Source organism: Aulonocara stuartgranti (assembly GCF_965226115.1).
Source record: "Aulonocara stuartgranti genome assembly, chromosome: 15".
NCBI classification, from domain to species: domain Eukaryota; kingdom Metazoa; phylum Chordata; class Actinopteri; order Cichliformes; family Cichlidae; genus Aulonocara; species Aulonocara stuartgranti.
The window spans coordinates 17,653,013-17,673,599 of NC_138951.1; the positions used below are offsets into that span (position 1 = coordinate 17,653,013).

Genomic DNA, 20,587 nt, shown 5'->3' on the forward strand with positions numbered 1-20,587 from the left:
TGTGTTTTACTTATAAGAAATTGATCAACGGCTCCGGTGGACAGACTACAACAAACTACCTCACAGGTCAAAGTTGAACTAAACCAGATAATTAACAAAAAGTCTGCTTTTATATTTTTTGGAGTAACTGGGGTGGCGTAATGCTTCAGTGCTTAGCATTGTGTTCCTGTGGATGTAAGAGTGTGAATGGTTTCTGCGATAGGTTTGGTGTACCCCTCCTCTCCCTCTGTGACAGCTGGGATGGGCTGCACTCTCCATAACCCTGTTAGATAATCATCCATCTTACAGTCTTGCTGTGATCATACTTTATCGTCGGAAGTTTAAAACAAGTGACGCTGACCAAAATCAAAATTTCTTGTTAGGCAAATATATAAAAACGGCTACACTATGGAACCCATTTTCTTCCCAACACCATTAAACCATGGGGTGATAAATTTCAAGTAAATTAGCGTCTTACTCCACATAGACATGATTTCGTCACATACTCTCGACAGAATTGTCAGATGTACATCCCTGCTGGCTAACTGGGGAAGTCTACCAGCATGGTCATAAAGAGTTTGAGACGACTTGTTTGGTGACTGGGTGCATTTTCTTTTAACCATTTCCAGATAAATTAGAGAGTAAAGAGAGCAGTTTTTAAAATATTGTGCCGTTTTTTTATTTTTGTGTAAAAATCACACAGCTGCTAGTTGAATCTGCAGAGATACAGTACATCCATGCAGTTAAACATCTAGGGTTCCCACAGCCAAGAGAGAAGGAATTAAATAGAATATTCTTTCGCTGTTAGTCAGCAATTAATGCAAATTTACATATGAGTCCAAAAGTGTGTATCATATACAATATACAACACAGATCTGGGAGCGAATAGCATTCAAAATCCCATCAAAGACTTCATTACCGACTGATTGTTTCTGCCTGCCTGTATTGCCTTTTGGGTTAAAGGATGATGAGGGAGCTGTTGTGCTAGCAAAAATAAAATCAATCCCACTTGAAGGTGTCTAACAGGGTTTTAAATGGTACTAGTTCCAGGTCTGGAAACAACATGCGCACGCACGCACGCACGCACACACACACACACGCACACACACACACACACACCAATTACATCATCGTCCTCAATAGCAGAAAAAAAAAAGAAGGCGAGCCTTGATAAAACAAGGAAGAGAGGTCAGTCAGCCGCTGTGGAAACCTGAACGCCGTCGGGGGAAGTAAGGCTTTAGAAGAAGACTGATGCTTCACCAAAAAAAAAAAAACCAAACAACAACACAAGGATAAATCATTAATAAAAGAAAAATTCACTGACCAAAAACGGGGCATTTTATGACACTGGCACAAAAAAAACAAAAAAACAAAACAAAACAAAAACATGAGAAATAAAACAAGTGGTTCATCATTTTTTTCATCTTAAAGCATCTTTTTAAATACACGTGAAAGACAACATGCAGATTAAAAGTAAGCAAAGAGAGACAACAAATAAAAGAAATTGTGAGGGAACAAGAGGGGGGGGGGGGAAGGTGGGGATTCAGTTCAAAGTGCAGTTGGGACATTCAGGTCTCCCACTCTGTTGACTGGTCTCCTGTTAAGCTTCATCTACACCCACAGATTTCAGGTGAAACTGCCCTGATACAACACTGATCTGGAGTTTACTTCCCTCTGGAGCCAGGAGCCCGGGGAAGTGGACTGCTCATCAGTACCACCCCAAAAAAACACAACAAAAAGGCAAAAATACATCACAAACATACAGTAGATGAGGTTCTGGAAGAGCTACGATACAAAAACCAGAGTATACTGTTCACATGGTTGCTACTATCATCGGACAAACACTTAGGTATAGTTGGTCTGTGAGGATGTATCGCCCATTCTTGCATAGTGCTGACTGCCCGATTGGAAAACAGCTGTTTTGTTGTTGTTTTCTCTCTCTCTTTTTTTTTTTTAAATCATCAAAAATCACTACCTGCTGCATCAGTTTGGATCTGTGCACATGTTTGCTGAAGAGAAATCACAGGCAAACTTCTCCCCAATCAGCAACAAATGTATTCTTCATAAACGCCGCTTCCTGCAATCAAACAGCTGGAATATCTTCAAACCCTTCATATGAACGTCTGTTCTTGACTCATAAAGGTGAAGTTAAAGTTTGGGAGAGAAAAAAAAAAAGAAAAAAAAAAAGGAAACAAAACCCACAGCGTTAGAAAGAAAGCTGAAATGTCAAGCCAGAGCTAGGTTTGAAAGTAAATGAAGAAAACTTCAGGGAAAGAAAAGGTGGTGCATTTTTCTTCAAACACAGCCCGAGCGGAAGTGAAAGAGAAGAGTGAAAGTTCAGTCATTTGGCATAAAGTGAAACCCTTCAGTCACCACGATCCCAAAAAACAAAACACTGTAACACATAGAAAACAAAAAAAAAAAACAAAAAACAGAAGACATGGCACTTTCACTCACTGCATCATGCCATCAACCACGCAAATGTTTACATGTAGACTTGAAGGGGGCGGTAAGAGAGGAAGGGTGGACTGAGTTCATGTCACAGGATGCGTCACCAAAAAAAAAAAAAAAAAAAAAAAGCCTTCACCGTGTTGGTTTAGTCATTAAGCCCCACACAAACACACAAAAGGTCCTGTCTGGAGATAGCCCAGTATGTTTCACAAATAGAGAGGCGACTACACCAAACTCCATTTAGAAAAAGACAAATTTATCCTTACTTGCTTATTGACCGATGTACCGACGGATGATTTGTGCTGTAGACTTCCTTCGGTCTTCATGTGTCCCATTGCAAGCCCATAAAATCTGTGTTCTTTGGATTATTTCACAATAATGGACAGCCATGGGTGCCACATGTTCAGCAGAACAGACCATTCATGAGGATTCAAAAACAAGAAATGCCTTCAGAGCACTACAGTAGTAGCACGGACCAAAAAGTGAAAAGAGGAAAAATGTAACCTTTTTTTATAAACCAGAAACTTCTAAGTTTTAGCATATAATGCTCACTTAAAGCACAATTTGCCCGTCTTTACTCTTCCATGTCAATTTCGGTGTAATAAACAAGACCCAACCTGTCGAGTTTGTGACATCAGACGATATTAGAAGGTCTAAAATCTTTATAGGTCGTCTCAGTTCACTTACACAAAAGACGAAAAGAAAACTGTTTCGCCCCCTTTTTAAATTTTCTGCAGGAGTTTGGTGCAGCCGAGTCAAGCATACTGGTGCCAGCCACCAGGAACACAAATGCACAAACAGTCACACAAACATGACAAATACACTCCGCGTTTCTCCTTCAGTCATTCAGAGAGTGATTTAATCAAGACACCAGCAGTTTTATCTTCAGAGCGAACTTGGAGCTGGAGCGCTCTGCCTCTCAGTTTGCCGTCATCCTCCTCACCTTCGCCTCTCTTTAGCAAAAAGTGAAAAGTGCCAGTTTCTAAGATCCCCTCCCACTGGTAAGACTGTGCCCTCAGGTCTGTCCGGTTTACGATTGAGCAGTGTGTGATTGAGCGTGACAGTTTTTAACGGAATGCCCTGAGGCAGGTTGAAGCCTCCGGGAAAAGCCGAGATTGATGGAAGGAAAAGGAGAGGAGGAAGGGAGGAGTCACAACGAGGGCCACAGCCTTGATTCAGATGAACTACAGTAGAGTTGCTCTCCATATGTAGGTTAAAGATGGGAAAAGGGTCTGAGCTGCTCCAGCTGGACTTCTAGAGATATCCTTTCTTCAAGCAGATCCTGGGAAAAGAAAACAGGTGTGAGCAAAGCGGGAGTTAAAAGGAGAACAAAGTCTGTTTGCTAAAACTAGAAAACACTACTAATGTCTTCCATACCTTCAGCTGCTGCTGGAGCTCACTGTTAAGTCGTGCCAAAACAGTGTTTGTCTCCTTGTTCCTTCTGATTGAAGCCTGAATCGCCTTTTTATCCTTTCCAACTGACCTGCAAACAGAGAAATATGCTTTTTCTAAAGTGCTGATAAACACAACGCCCTGTAAAGTGTCCCCAACCAAAGCAAGTTTCTCCACCTGGGAATGGAAGGCTGAGTGGCCAGGACGGCGGCTATGACGTTAGATTTCTGTGGACCGTGCTGCTCGTCCTCCGGCCTCAGCTCGTCTTCAGACTTCAACCTTCGACGTACAGGTTTGGGGGGAGGAGCCAGGGGGCCGGAGGAGCCTTTGGCTCCCTGACGGGACAACAAAGAGTTTACCTCACTTTCACACAGTCTAATAAACAAGTGTGCCTATGAATTTCAGATTGCCTCTTGATGTTCCACACAAACACAAAAAGTTTAAAAACCACTGGTCTTATTGAGTTTAAAGTTCAAAGACGTACAGAGTTGACTGTAGCTGAGGGTCTCTCATCAGCTTGGCCGTCACTCTTAACTGTTCTCAAGGGGCCGGCCCCCTCCGAAGGCTTGTCCCCCTGCGGACATAAACAAACAATGCATGTGAAAGTGAAAGTGTTTACTCAAATGTAACACAACAGCCACAGTTAAGAAATTAAAAGATGCAGATTGCAGATGGTTTGCAACAATAATATTTCATAAGAAGTCTAATATTTAATACTAGAAGACAAAAAAAACAAAAACAAAAACAAAACAAAAAAACGGTAACATGGATGAAATCTGTCAATCAATGTGTGGGTTTAGAACATTATATAACAAAGGGAAGGAAAACTAAAATAAACAACCAATTGGGGATTTGGGGAAAGAGCAAAAGAAATACATTCAAAAATCAAAAGAATCAATACATTAACATCAACATATTATACACAAAGCCAGACTATAAATGCTATCTCTGAGAAGAACTGATGTTGTCTAGAGGAGCATCATTCTATTTCCAAACCCTGACCCTCCAGGATCGACCTACCTGTCCTGGCTCGATGTGTTTGTCCACCTCTGGTAGGCTTGAGGGCTGCTCAGAGGCTGCAAAGGCCTGAAACTGGCTGAAATCTGCAAAGTTGGGCTGCTGGGGAATCTGCTGTGGGGATGTGGTGGTGAGCACCGCTGCGCCTCCTGGTATACTCTCCGCCTCTACGCGATGCCCGGTGAGTGGTACTGATGTCTGGGGAGGGATGAAAGGGTGTCGTGACAGCTTTCGTAGTATCAAAATCACAAATAATGCCAATGACACATAAAATACTTTTCTTACTTGTGTGGGAAGCGGTCGTGGAGGCACAGCAGGAGGGTAAGCTATCGTAGAGGGTTGGGGTTGTCCTGTGGCAGACGTGGCAGCAAAGGTGCGATTCATGTCCAGAGATGAGGAGCGAGAGTGGGAGGGGTGGGGACGGGGTGGAGGGGGAGGCGGGGCTACCACCTTCAAAGCCTCTGGGGACGTACCCGACTGAGACCTGAGCACATTAATGTTTAAAGATTTACACACAGGATACAGTGCTTTATTTACAACACGATTCATCACAGTTCAGGTCTGGAGTTGATCATTGAACAGAGCTGCAACATGACCAACTGAGTAACAATGTGAGGAAGTAGAAAAACCCAAAAGCATCACTTTCAGTAATTGTCAGAAAGGACAGACAGAAAATGAACGAACCTCTGCCTTGTGATTGGCTCCTGGTCTGAGGTGAAAGAGTCTGAACTGCTGTAACCATCACCTTCATGAAAAGAAAAGAAAAAAACCCCACAAGCATACAAATCATGAGAAAATTAACAAAATGGTAGTTTTGTTGTTTTTTTTTTTAATTCTTCCACAAAAAATTGGAATCTTAGTCTGGACTATCAGCAGCTGAACTGAGGTTATGAAGGCACCACCAAGGAAAGACAAATGTGAAATGGTACTAAGATAGTGCCTTTCTACCAAATTTAAGTATTTTCTATTGTATTCACCCAGTTACATGCCAATGGATGCATTTGGGGCAACTTGGGGTTCAGTACTTTGACATGTGGTATGGAGGAGCAGGGATTGGTAGACAACTGTCTCTACCACCTGAGCCACAGACACCTTCCAACATATAAGGGAAAAATACTTCCATTTTTATTTATTTATTTATTTTTAGTCTTGATTTTTGTATGTTACTTTAAAGTATCAAGGGTTTTCTTTTGTCATTAAATCGACTGCTTGCCAGATTTCTATCTGTAATTTTGTTCTTAATGATGTAACCTATGGCTGGGCCATATCATACCGTTCACGGTAATACCAGTATAATGTTGGGCAACGATAAGAAAATGAAATATCGCGATAGAATATGGGTAAAACGCGCATGCGCAGTGCCTTTGTTTTCATACACACATGGCGTAAAAAGCATGGCGACGGCGGAGAATGAGAAGGGCGAAAGTGGATCATTGAATGAAACGGATGAACCAGAATTGGTTTGAAAAAATGCTGCAACTTCAGTGGTGTGGAACTGGTTTAGCTTTCGTCCGTCAGATACACAACAAAGCACTATTTTTGGTAGCGCATGCTAGCGGGCCGTCGTTATTACCGTGTTTTTTGGAAAATACGGCACACTTAAAATCAATCCTTTGATTTTTCTGAAAATCGACAGTGCCCCTTATAATCCTGTGTGCCTTATGTATGAATTCTGGTTGTGTTTACTGACCTCGAAACGATTTTATGTCGTACACGGCGCTCAGCAATCTGTCAAATGTTTCAGTACGACTTTGCTAAGCTACAAACCCGCACCGATTGATGGATTGTTGAAGCATTACGACTATCGTAGGCAGGAGGCTCGCGTATTGTGTGTGTATAACCTCTTTTTAAGTTTTGTGGATATTATACATGGTTATGCTGAGGATATGTCGGCCAGTTTCCACTGGAAATGCCTTTTGGTTAAACTGTCAGCAAGGAATTTGCATTTGCACTGTTAAAGTTTTCTATAACTTTAATCCACATAAAAAACAGCTGCTTGTTTAAGTGAAAATACATTGCTGGGTTTTTTTGCACTAATAAAGTTGTGGAGTTGTAAAGTATTTTGTCTAGTGTCAATTATATCGTCATCGCAAATTTTCAAATGTATATCGTGATAAATATTTTTGATCATATCGCCCTGCTCTAGTCTGTCCTTAAAATAGAAAGTGGATTAAAATGGCTAAACAAATAAATAACTGCATCATGTGTCGGATGATGTTTTCGGAACACCGTAGTAAAGCTCCCTGCCATAGCAGCTCATCTTTTACTCACCTACAGTGTTGGCAGCTACAAACTTCATGGAGGCGGGTAATTTGGCTTCTTCAGACAGTTCTGGAGGTTTAGCCAGCAGAGGACTGGTAGGATGATTGTGGTCTAAATATTGGAGGAAGGGGGAGATCACAAACAGGGGAAAGTGTTGAAGCAAATGCAGTCAATCAACAGGGAAAATTAAATGTTAGCAATCGGCTGTTAGTTTGGACAAAACGTGCTCAGTTGCAGAAAAACAAAAACATGTATATGAGTAATAAAAGCTCCTGTGAGGCGCTCTTTGAATCATTTCAAATGGTGACCTTTTGGATTCTTATTACTTTCCCAATAGTGCGCACTCTGCAAAGCACAAAGTAAGCTGACTGTATTAGCACAGCTGGATGTTTTCCCACCTGTTACAATATGTTTTTTCTTCAGTATATAAAGAACATACTAGCATGCTTTCTAATGCAATTAGGTCATAATTCTGTTTCAGTCATATTAAAGTTCCTTCACATTGCTGCCCACAAAAACAGATTTAGAGGTCTGCCTGTTGCTGCACATGTGCATCAATATCATTATTATTTATTCAACTGTAAGTCAGGATTTGGACAGTCAGTTTAAGGTCAGAGAGTTTCTCACCACTGCCAGTCCTCTTCAGCTCCATCTCCTGCATGTGAATCTTACTGGGCGTCATCCGGATGGGAACTGGGTGAACGATGGCCGTGTCCTGTGGAAAAGAGACACAGAGAGGGTCAAACCGACAGGAAGAAGATGGGTAATTTTTTTTTTTTTTTTTTTTTGCTGCTGGTCCTGTGAGGAGGAAGGGTCAACATGAAAACCTGTGTGGCACTCTTTTAGCTGACATGCTCACTGAGCATCTCATCAAACATGTTTAAATGAGAAGATGTGAAAGACCTGGAAACATATTTTCTAAATAAGCTTTTAAAAAAATAAATAAAAATAAAAGACGTGCCCATACAATTATTACCCCCCCCATCCTAACGACAACTAAAAACAAACAAAAGACTGTTATTGTTTCAAAAATTATTTTCCGCTCCGAGTGTGTTCTTCACAGTTGGACAGCAAAGATCCTATGCACCCATTAAGATTTGGTGCATGGATGGCAGCGGAGAATTTAGCCACAAAAAACAAATTAAAAAAAGAATTTGTGGAGCTGTTTGGGCCTGCTGTCGGTGCAGGATTTTTCCACAGCAGAGAGAGATTTGGGGCTTTTTTTACTCCTACATCAGTGGGGTTACATTTACTTAAATTCTAAATTATTCAAATGGCTAAAAATAACTGTATTAGCCTTACATTCATACACAAACTGACTGCAGAAAATTCAACGGTCAATTAAGACTAACATGGAAAACTTTGATAAATCTAATTTTTGGGAGATTTATAGGTTAAGCTTGATAAGTGTTTTGTTTTTGTTTTTAATCTTGAGTTTCAGCTCAGAATGGGAGTACATAAAAGCAGTCTAAAAACAGATGCACACTCCTGCAATATAAAACCGTATTTGAAGTCAGAGCTATTTTTGGGACAATTATTTGTTTACGGTTTAAAAATTAAAAATACATAAACGTGAAGAACTTTGACTGTTCAAAAGTAAATGCACAACAGAATTGTGCACAACCTTTAGTTCTTAATCATGTGAGGAAAAATGCATCTCTTACAATCTTAAAATGTGATTGGTGGATGTGACTCTAAAGAAAAAAAAAGAAAAAAAAAAGGTGATGTCCAATAGAAACTGAGCAAGCCAAATCACAACACACACTTCTATTGCTGATGCACTTAATTGCACTTTGAAAGAACATCATGCAGGCAGTGAGACAGAGAGGACCTGAGAGAGATAGAGAGAAAAAGGAGAGATCTGGAGAGGGTTAATGTCTGTCCATTAATGGTGAAACCATGCATGCTAAGTGATTGACTTACAGGGTCAGCTGGTGCAATGTTAGAGTCAAATTGGGTCAGAGTTTGTGAGCTGGAGGAGCGCTCGCTAAACGTCTCCCACTGCTGCAGGAGACAGACAGTGAGAAAAAACATGTCAGTCAGTCAGCCAGTGCAGTGACATCACACATTTACATCATCAGTCTCAGCCTCTGCCGTGATGCCACACCGACGCGGCATCATCAGCAGGCGTGGAAACAAAACGGACATTGCCGACTTTCATACACAGTCTCAAGAAGTGAGAGAGGAGGTGCTGAATTATCAGAAAATATGTTTGATGATGAATAGGATGACGTGGCACTCGAATTATAATGGATGGATAAAGAGAGAGCAACCTCACTTAATTAACCCTGAGCAATTAAGATGAATCAAACGCAAACGGAGCAAAAGCAAACAGCCTCGAGTTTAGAGGATGTGTAAAAACGACAAATATAGTCATGTGGTGCGTGCACGTTGGAACCTCGTTGCTCTGGTTCATCTCTGGCCAGGCTTGATTGAGCGAAGGCATAGAGGGAGACTTGTTGGGGGTCACCTCTACTGGTGACGCAGAGTATCCAACATCAGCAGTCTGCTCTGGGACTTCTGGAAAAAAAAAAAAATAGACACGAGTTAAATACACATAAATAAACTAAAAAAATCCACACAACATTACTTTTGGTTGGGATTCTTCAAAAAGATGAACTTCAGAGAAGAGCTTGAGATAAAACATTTTTTTCATGCAGTCAAAATGCCAACTACATTTAACCATCAATGGCAAAAATCGTGAAACTTCAAAGTGCAATCGTTTCTGCTTCTGAGTATTGCATAAGCACATAAGAAAGACTATTTCTCTGCTGTTTTCCTGATATGTAAAAAACAAGGTCAACACTGAATTATAACACTTGATAAACATGTTTGTTATGGCTATCAGCAACTGAGTCAATGTCAAGTTAAAAGAGGGCAGGAGAACACAAAACTGTGTCCTGAAAAGTGCAGCTCAGCCCAAAAATCAGTTAACTACTTCCAACATGCGGGTTTTGCACAATAGCGCTGTTACCCTAGGTCTAATGAGGTGTGAGATAAGAAAATGAATAAAGGGTGCAGCAGAGAGAGGAAGAGAGAGGCAAGCCTGAGCACCTGCTGAGTCATCGAGGTCAATCAGCTTTGGCATCAGGCTTTCAGGAAGCTTCTCGGGGAGGTCGTAGCCATTCTTCCTGGCCACAACTAAGTGAAAGGCAGCGCAGAATTCATCCAGGGTCAGCGCTCCATCTTTATCAAAGTCTGACAGCTCCCTTTAAACACACATTAGACAGTAAGAATATCATATCATATACGGCATTACAGCAGACATTGAATCTGATCCGACTTGCCCATTTACATGCCGCGTTTGCTGCTTAGAGCTAGTGATACTAGTCATTATGAATCCTGTCAAAACAAAGTTGTGTCAACTGACACTGCACGCTTCTTTGGAAATAATCCCATAAACAGGAACTGACAACTTGTTTTTGATGAGCTCGATTAGCCACAAACGTCTTACTCATCAGCAAAATAAAGCCAGGTTGGTTTGGAGTTAACAAAGAACTGGTGAAACACATTTTCTTTGCACCAACTACATATGGTCAAACCTTTTGTCTTTGTTGATGTTTGGCATTTTTTTTTAGTAAAAATTAGTCTTGAAGTTTAACAGTTAACCATATCCAGGTTGCACATGCTGTCCGATCAGTGATGATACATTCTGATAAAGAGCAAAGAAAAGCTTCTTGGTGTTTTTAGGATTAACTGCCACACACTGCACTTGTCTAAAAAGTAAATAAAGCTTTTACTACAGCTTCCTATTAAGTTTTATAAATATGAAATTAGGGATCTTTCAATAGAACAAAGGAGCACTGGTGCAAAGATCAATGCCCATCCTGCTCTAACCTACAGCATATCCGCATGTCAAACTGTTAAATGTGGCCATCAACTCCATTCAGGTGGTGAACGCGTGTTTATGGTGCCCTTAATTTCCCTTAGATACACAAACACACACAGAGGCCATAAATAGCAGAAGAGCAGTGACTCACCAAATATGTGACAATTCTAAAATCGGTAGCTTTGATTTAGTGAAGAACTCTTTTGCTGCTGAACCTGAAACACGCAGAAACCACAGTTTATTAATAACCCATGTTTTATCCTGATAGCACGTGTGTGTATTTTTGTTCCTACCAGGTATGAAGCCAGTGAGGTCAGGCTGAATTGTTTTAAACTGGTTAATGTAATACTGCCTCTGCTCGTCTGTGATCTTCCACGGATCATCGTACGTGCTGGACTGTCGCTGGATCTCATTGGTCGTTGCAGCTGAGGCTACTGTTCGTATTGTTGTGCTTTCCTACGAGAACCCATTTACAGAAACATTTAAGAAAGACGAGCATAATTAAGTATTAAGAATAACACTTTAACCTATGCAAATCCAGCTTCTTCACTGTTAGTATGTACAGTGCGTGTCTCCCTGGCCCCCTACTCATACATACAAACTTGGCACTACAAGAAATCAAACCTTTAAAGAATAATATTCAAAACTGAAACAAAACAATGGTTACAGAACTTTCAGCCTAAAGTAGAACTGACTTTTTGCTTGTTAGCTCAGAACGACAAGAAGAAACTAAAAGAGGGCATGATGTGTACCTATAATTAGACAGTGGGTACAGAGGCCTTTGCCTGAGAAATGTCACAGAAGCTGCTCATGTTTCAGTCAAGCAGCAGCGTTTGCAGATAAAGTACTGATACAAGATGCTGGCTGACATTCAAGGCCCGATTGTGGTTACTGTGATATCTCGTGCTTTATGTTTGCAGTTTCTGATGGCAGACATTTGCATCACATTTTCCAGCTAAAATACTCTGTGTGGTCATCTTGTAACTTGCTGATCTATATTAATGCTCTATTGAACTGTATCACCTTCTCTAGGTCTGTATTGTGAGGGTGTACATGTGTCCTTTAATTTATAGCCTCACTTTGCTGTCTTCTCGTCCCATCTCTGCATAGTGATTGGCTAATGGTGGTAAAGATAGAATAGATCCAAAATATTTCTGAGCATTTCAGTGTTTTTATATTGGCAATGATTGACCTTAATTTTATCTCAGCTCACTTAGTAAGTGCAAAATGTCAAAAACTCCAAAAGTGGTGATTGTTGTTACTAACTGTGGGCTACACACTACCAAATACGCACACAACACAAGAGTGTTGAGTAGTTATGTTTTTAGGGGTTGTTTTTTTTACCCAAATCAAATGTTTGTTTGTTTGTTTTTTATATATATGGCCACGATTCACCTTATAGCTGTTTGGTTTAGTTCAAGGATTTCACTGGTGAAAATGAAAAAACTCATTTCCGTAATCAGAGCCCTTATTTAAAATAGTGGGTGTTCACTGTATTGTGAAAAAGAAGATTTTCACAGGACTATATGCTGTTTTGTGAAATCTGAACAAACGGCAAGACTTCTGGAACAATGACAGATAAAGCTCAGCCTAAACTTGGTCACGCAACAGGACAATGATCCCAAGCAGAGCAGCAAATCTACATTAGAATGGCTGAAAAAGAGAAGAATCATGGCGATGCACTGGCCCAGGCAAAGTCGAGATCTCAACCTGACTGAAATGTTGTGGCGGGGCCTTAGGAGAACCGCCCATAAATGAACTTCAAACTGAAGCAATATTAACAACATTGGGCCAAGTTTCAGCCACAATGATGTGAGAGATTGACAAAAATCATACGGCAACCCATTACTTCACATTATTGCTGCTGAAGTACTGAATCAGTGTAGTGTATCCAACATCCAACTAGCGCCTTGTAATTTAAGATGGAACGCTGATGTGCATCTTTCTAGCTTGCTTGTATAATGAAGCCTGTTGCAATAGGAAGCGAGTCGAACCAACAGCGCTGTACCTGGACTGATGATGGATGCATTGCTGGAAGCGTGCTGGAAGGCGGTGTGTCCGCTGTAAAACTGACCCAACTCTCCTGACCTGGAAGAGGTGGTGAGTGGGACAGCCACATGCCATCGCCAGCCACTGGACCTGAAAGGAGAAGGACAGGAAAGTATGTTTTTGCAAGTAATGTTAATTAAGAAGTTTTGTTTTCATACCATTCTTTGTAATATCTCAACTACTTTTTATGCTGGAAAAAAACAAAAAAAAAGCAGGCACAATTACTTTGGTCCCCTAATGACAAACTGCAGCAAGTGTCTGTGTCAGCAAATATCATTAACAGCATGTAGGCGCTGCAAACAACAGGAAGTGGTACAAACGACAATTTATCACTGGAGTCAAAGCTAAAAGCAACTTTTACCACACTGTCACTTCTGTTTGCCCTTAGAGATGTTATTGTTATCATCTGCTGCTCGTGAGTGCTTGCAAGTGAAACCCCTGTCACATGCATTACCTTTTTTTTCTTTATTGAGGGCAAAAAAGAAAGAAAAAAAGCCATTTTAACTCAAATTGTTGCCACTTTTCTTTCTCTTTGTCCTTATTTTCATTATCAACAAATTTGCTCATCATCATCTTAAATAATTATTTAGTCTATAAAACATCTGAAAAGATTTGAACATTTTCCAAGATGAGTCCAGAAGCCCCACGTGCCTGGCATTCAGACCTTCTGTTTACGATGGGCACCCAATCAGAAGATGGGTCAAGGGATGATTTGCATCCGTATAAATAATAAGGATTGCTTTGAACTGTGAATGGAAATAAATGCAAATGCAAAGCTACTCAAGCAGAGTCTAAGATTAGAAATATGTTGTTGGAAATAGGCAGAATAGTTCTCCTTTTGAGAAACTATCATTAAGAAGTGGGTCACCTGTTTGTGGTTCTCTGAACTGCGTCCACACGGCTCCAGTTGCTGCCACCACAGGTTGTCGCTCTGCGTTTCCTCCACTGTGTTGCCGCTTGTGCTTCCTCCAGGAATGAGGTGAGGTTGGGGGAGACTGGTGAGGGGAGACCACTGGGGACGTTGGTTCAGGCTGGTGACATATTAAAAAAAAGAAAAAAAAACAAACCGATGAAATAAACAAGCAGTTAAAAAGACATTTAGTACACATATAAGGAATCAGCAAACTTTAATAAGCATGATTTGAAGGTGGTAGTATTACTGCTTTAAAACAGTTCAGTGTTTTGGGCGTTAACCTTTAGATCACATCTAATACACAACAAGACGTCAATCTTCAACACGCCACATCCAAACCAAGACCAATAACTGCTACATCAATCAGTTCTTATCTGCATCATCACAGATAAGGGATGCTGAAGGAACTAGTGAATGATTATGCAGCACATACAAGTTAAAACTTGCGAAAGAAATCTAAATAACTGACACACGTGTCAACACACTTAAGTCCGCAGCAGAAAACTTCAGAAAGGAATGTATTCAAACATCAAAGTCCTTCCAGAGGCAAGTCTTCCCACTCTGGACACTTATTTGCAGTTACTTTGAAGCAACATTGACTTTAATTTCAATGAGTCATGGACACATAAAAGCGACAAAGAAATTCACCACTCGAATCTGGTAAAGATCACTTAAAAATTTCATGACTTTTCCCCCAAATGGAGGCTTTGAAAAGAATTTATCATTTCCACCACCACTTTGTTGCTCTGCTATAGATTTCAATTCAAGATGCTTTGAGTGTCCCTTTTAATGTCTCTGTCAAGTATACACAGGAAAAACACAGGAAACACAGCAGCTTATCTCCAAGTAACCACTGGGTTCAGTTGTTCAAAGAAATATTAAGTTTGTATACAATCGTCCCTGCAACATCGATTCTTGCATTTGCTACTACCAACCTGTGATTCTATAGTAGTTGCCAGGGGCTGAATGACCTCGTGGACAGGAAGTGAAGTGGATGAGGGATGTCCTTTCTTGTTCTGGTGACCCCTGCCAGGTGGCCTGGGTATTACTGCAGTACCGGGGGCAGGGTACAATCCCTGACTGTCGGGATCTTGGTACAGTGCAGCATGTCTCGCTTCTGCCTCATTCTTCCCCACCACAAACCTTGGCAACGGTAGATCCTTGACTGTCAAGACACAAATTAAATTCAGTTTCAATATTTGTTCAGCAGCAGCTGAAAACTTCAGTGCACTAGAGTCCAGAAGTTGCTTCTGGCTTTCGAGAGAGAAAAACCGACTACTGACTCCGTAGATTTCCCAGAATCCTTGTGCCTGCTGCAATCAGCTGACGTTTATAGGGTTTGGAAAGAGAGTAACTGCTGTAAAATGGGAACAACAGTATACCTTTCAGAAAGAGCCGTTTCCTCAAATAGAAAATGAAACACACTGCCACACCGAGTGTATGTTTGCTGTCTCTTAACTCTTAATGCTGAGGACTTAAAACAAAGATCTGTGATAAACAAACACAGGAATACAGTCCGTGCCAGCATGCCTGCTCTAAGACTGAAAATTTCTACCACACTGTAGCTTGCCCATTTTTGTTTTTCTTTTTTTCCCCCTTGGGGAATGTATTTTTTTCTGTTTGCTCTATCTTACAATGCTAAAGACACCTTTGAAAAAATCCTGGATCCAGACCAAATCAAACGTTAATCCCTTCTATGTTGGGTCAACCTCTGCTAAAAAACTAATGCAAATCTGTCTCAGGCAAACCAATCCAATCTCAAGGAGGTAAAGACGAGCGAGGCAGGACTTTCTAAACTCCACAGTTATTTAAAAAAAAAAAAAAAAACTGATTCAAAAATTCAACATGTGCCACAAAACTATGGTTGAATGAAGCAGGGTTTGTAGTTTTTAGGCAGCCTCATTGGCAGATACTGAACTGATACTGGTACTAATATTGTTAACCCTAACCCTTTCTACTGGTGTTTATGGCTTTCTCAGAGAGTGGGTAAGCAAACAGACCCAAGACCAAGACACCCAAATAAGCTAATCCTGTTGTATATGACCCCACTATGGTTTCAGTGACTCAGCAACAAATTGATTAGCTAGTGGGAAGAAAGTGATCTGGATTTTTTTTGCCATACATTTTTTTCTTCCTCCACCAAAAGTACAAGTCGTTTGCTGCTTCAAGCATTGTGAATATGAGAATCTACTTTTAAGAAAAATAATCAGTTTTAACAAAAGGTTGAAATTTCCTTTAAACCTACTAACAATATCCTCTTATATCTCTAAGTTAAGTCTGGTTAAAAGAATTGTTTCACCACAGGATTATTATGTGCAGCGCTCTGTCTTTTAGTAAGCACACAGAAACCAAACCACCGCCTTTGCTTCTGAACGCCTGTATTATTACCCCAAAAGCCTCCGCTCCAGAAATAACTTTCTATTTAATATTTTGGAACAACTGTGGTGACTTCAAGCTTTCTGAAAGCACTGAGTAAACTAAACATTTTTTCCAAATCCTGTAATTAACTGTCTACTTCTGAGAAAGCACCAACTTTACAAAGAGAGAGTTGAGGGCGAGGTTTACCGAGCTCAAACATCCCTAAATCTTTTGTTAGAAGGAAGTGACTTGTTTGCTTCCTCATATTGTTGTCAAATTATGAAATCGATTTTGCAATATATTCAGGCCAAACTGATCATGTTGCATAGAGGATGAGTGTGACATCGTGCGCCGCGTTTTTCCTTATCTTTTTCCTCGAGAGAACTCAACAGGGACAAATAGAAAAGCGCAATTTTGCAGTCAAACCCACCATGGCTTCATTGTTTACTTAAGATAAATAGGGAAGTCATCGAAACAGCTCATACTATTACAATCATCTGGTGACACAAATAAATGGCCAATACTATTCCAATCAGCAATGTGATGCCATCTGCCCCATCAACTAATCAAGATGAGCCATTTTTCCATTTAAAATGTTCTCTTTTTACAGCTTACTTTTAATGTACCAGTGTTTATTTTCCCAGTTTTAGAAACACAGGGTTATGAGACACCCTATGTATCAAACATCCAGCGTATGAAATAGATTCTCCAAAAGCTAAAAAGTTCCTTTTGGATTCTTCTGGATCAGACAGCAATTGTTTGTTTTCTTTACATAAATACATTCTCTAATTTGATCCATTTTCATTTAATTTCAGAGGGAGGCAGTCGTAATAGTGAAGACGCAAGGAGCAAAGGCAGTCACAGAGTGAATGAGTTTAAATGCCTGGGGTCAAACCTCTAAAGCGACAGACAGCGCACAAGAGAGGTGAAGAACAGAGTGCAGTCAGGGCAGAGCGGGTAGAGACGAGTGTCAGAGGCGATTTGTGACAGAAGGATAGGCCCAAGAGTTAAACTGGAAAGTTTACAGGATGGTAGTGAGACCGGTTATGACGGAGATGAAGGTGGCAGACTTTTTTCCTCATGAGTGACAGGATTAGAAATGAGTACATCAGAGGGACGGCTCAGGTTGAGCAGTCTGGACAAAGTTAGAGCGGTAAGGCTGAGATGGTTTGGACATGTGCAGAGTAGGGATAGTGGATACAGCCGACAAAGGATGTTAACTATGGAGCTGCTAAGCAAGAGGAAAAGACAAAGAGGAGTTTTTTCATGGACTTAGTGAAAGAGGACATGCAGAATTTTGGTGTGACAAAAAAGGACATTAGGAATAGGGTGGGAGCCCTGCAGGGATCAGGCATAAGAAGAAGAATCTGATTTGTGTCTATGAATGTAAAGAGTCCTTCCAAAAGCTCTATTAACCATATCTGGATCTATCCCAAAAGTTACTCGCTTATACAATGGCCCAAGACTCAAATGTGGTAAAAAATAAAAATAAAAAATAAAAAAGTATTAAATAATCCTGCTAACATACAAAGAAACAGCTTTAAAAAAAACATGAGAACATGCTTGTATGAAAATCTTAAAATACACTGCACCACATGCATGCAGTTCTGAGATAAATACCTTTTTCTTATCAAAAAAACCTTTAAGACTCTAATTGACAAATGATAGCTCTGCCATTAAATGTAATTGATTGGTGATGAAGAGAACAGCTGTCTCTGAAATTCATGAAACTCATTTCTAACCTGAAACATTTTAACTAGCCTGAGAACAACAGTATATCTCTATATAACCAAAGTCTAAAAGTACTTCAGAGAGGACCTAGACCACAATTGTGTAATGGTATTGTTTAGAAATCAATGCACAACAATGACAATGACTCACTTCGATTTATGGACTCACCCGAGTTGAGGCTCTCCACCCTCAGAGGCAGCCCTGACTGGGCGATGGCGATGAGCTTCAGAGCGATGTAGAACTGGCTCCGACCGAAGTGACCCAGCCGAGTGGCTCCACATAGCTCTGTGATCTAAACCCACGCACACAAGGACAAGGGAGAACAGTTAACAACATTGTATTCATCTGAAAGAGCAGCTTTTTCCTCTAAGCAAACATAGCATCCAAGTAATAAAAAGGAGAATAAACAACAGCTATCGTTTAGTGTCTGTTTAAATTATCCGATGAACTGTTCCCTTAAGAATGGTCTCATCTGCCATGTTCACAAGCAGATGTCCAGTGTGTTCTATGCGTAAAAAGTCTGGTTATCATGTTTTGTAGTCCTTTACAAAACAATGAAACGGCCTTCTACACACAAAAGATAAAGTGGTTAAAAGAAACAACTGAAACCTCAGGATTAGTACTACTGGTAAGATTTTATAACATGAGGATAACTGTTTAAGAGGGTGCCCTTAAGTGCTGCGAGTCACTCAAAAAAAAAAAAAACTGCCACAGCTGACCAGCGATCCTTTTCTTGCCGATGAGGGACTTTATCCAAGTATGACTGGATACAAAGCAGCAGTGACTTTTCTCAGCCTGTTACAACATGACACTGTAGCAGTATGTGTCTCACGGGCCAACACAGAGCTCAGTGTAGATTCTGGAAGTGGTAGGATTACAACGCTCCTTAATTCTCCCACCACACAGCCCCCCCCCCCCCCCCTCTTGACCTTGAAAAGGATGCTGACTCACAAACTGCAAATATTGGCCATGCTGAGAGATCTGGAGTCACAAGAATGGGCTGCTGCAGTTTAACTGGCTACTCATGACTCACAGTTGTCAGAGCAGGGACACTCTGCAATCTGACCAAGAAGGCAATCCGTATTTGAGGGTTAATAAACAAAGTCTCCACTTCTGTGGATCACAGGCGTGCAGGCACAGGCATTTCCACCATGTTAGCCAGTAATGAACAAAAAAGGCAGATGTTGATGGAGGGAGAAGACAGGAAAGAGTGGGCAGCAAGAGCAATGAGAAGTATTTAGTGCGTTAGATACACAGTTCAACACATACCCACAGAAAGGTAACTGAAGAGGGCATGCCAGCTTTTATTGCATGTATAATATGTCAGTTAGAGAAAAAAAAACTCAATAAAGAAATAAATTGTGTGAGTTGTCTACCTACTCTGTTTAGCTAAGGCTAACATTAGCCAGAAGAAGGTGTGTCTCTCTTGCTGCGCAGCTCTGCTAAGCACCCGGGCTAAATAACCACAACGACACTGGCTGACAGGACAGCTCCAACAGTCAGCCTGCCAGCCAAGTTTACCAAAAATCCCCCAATGGCCCTTCGTTTCACGCACACCTTCACAGTCTGAATGATAACACGGTTACGCTAGCTTACCTGCAGGACAACTTCGCTGGGTAGCTGGGCCGCCCGGAAAAGGTCAAGAACTCTCCCGTTGGAAGCCACTTTTTTAGTGTTGTCCGTGTCACAGTAAACGAACAAATCCGAGTAATATTTCTGCTCGACATCACTCAGCGTTAGACTTTCCATCGTAGTACCAAATGAGCCTGAAAAGAACACAAGTTGGCTGTTGATTAGCCCTTAGCCAATGGCTGGGGCAGGATCCAAAAAATGGGCGAGACTTCAGGATCCCAACTTAGCTAAGCCGAGCTAACGTTGAGGTTAGCTGTTGTAATGATGTTCCCAACGCGCCTTATCCCAATCTCTGTAAACGTCCCTAATACTGTGTACCAAGCAGGAGCCGATCCCAACTCGAATATTCAAATAAAGGTTGCTTTCACACAGTTAATAACTTGTTGGGCCAGCCAAGCCAAGTAGCCAACAGCTGGCTAGTAGTGCAGCGGGCTAACAGCTACCTTGAATCAAAGTCAGTGGCACTAACGTTAGGCTAACTAGCAAAGTGCGTCTACCTCCCCGACCCGGACATCTACCGCCGTGATCTCACGTTACAGCACTTCTTCTCGCTGTAATCCGTTACAGGAGGGTGTTTCTGCCCTTCACTAGAAACACATTCCTCTGCGGGGCCGTCAGAAGTAAAGTTTCAGGGTCTCTTGGTTCCTTCCTCCAGTGATCATAGCCGCCATTCCTGCCACCAGTGTCAAGTCACGCGGAGTTAAGAGGAGACTTCCGGTCCGAGTCTTCAGATTAAAGAAAAACATAGCGTTCACTCAGAAGCATCTAGTTTTATAGATTGTATACATGTATTATTGTTTATGTTATTTTTTATAAAATATCATTTTGTGCTGGAAGAGTAAACTACATATAACTATACACTTGACAACTTTTGTATTCACTTCGCCTGCAGTTCAACTATTTTAATATTTTCATAGTGATTTAAGTTAAATTATTGTTTTGCCATTAAAGTACCAACATTTTTAGGCCTTTGA

General features: G+C 40.9%; 1 protein-coding gene across 3 annotated transcripts; it reads right to left on the minus strand.

The window, feature by feature from the left end:
- Positions 1-633: 633 nt before the first annotated feature.
- reps1 (RALBP1 associated Eps domain containing 1) lies at positions 634-20,322 on the minus strand. Of its 3 annotated transcripts, none has more exons than XM_082504656.1 (20): positions 20,132-20,322; positions 19,578-19,747; positions 18,150-18,273; positions 14,828-15,057; positions 13,848-14,010; positions 12,939-13,069; positions 11,224-11,386; positions 11,082-11,145; positions 10,156-10,310; positions 9,500-9,621; positions 9,025-9,105; positions 7,729-7,816; positions 7,111-7,212; positions 5,524-5,584; positions 5,125-5,323; positions 4,843-5,037; positions 4,307-4,396; positions 4,000-4,157; positions 3,808-3,913; positions 634-3,712 (listed from the first exon to the last, which is right to left on the minus strand). In XM_082504656.1, exons 2-20 carry the CDS (start codon positions 19,728-19,730, stop codon positions 3,644-3,646), a joined length of 2,454 nt encoding a protein of 817 aa, XP_082360782.1. In that variant the 5' UTR covers positions 19,731-19,747; positions 20,132-20,322; the 3' UTR covers positions 634-3,643. The 3 variants fall into 3 exon arrangements, with proteins under 3 accessions (XP_082360782.1, XP_082360781.1, XP_082360783.1); XM_082504655.1 differs by having other exon boundaries at positions 20,111-20,322; XM_082504657.1 differs by lacking the exon at positions 9,025-9,105 and having other exon boundaries at positions 20,111-20,322.
- Positions 20,323-20,587: the final 265 nt, after the last annotated feature.

Coding starts and splice junctions, on each gene's coding strand:
- reps1 (XM_082504656.1), bottom strand. CDS start 19,730: ATGGAAAGTCTAACGCTGAGTGATGTCGAGCAGAAATATTACTCGGAT. Junction 9,622..10,155: donor TGACCTCGATGACTCAGCAG/GTGCTCAGGCTT, acceptor TTTTTTTTCCAG/AAGTCCCAGAGCAGACTGCT. Junction 4,397..4,842: donor AACACATCGAGCCAGGACAG/GTAGGTCGATCC, acceptor TTATGTCCGCAG/GGGGACAAGCCTTCGGAGGG.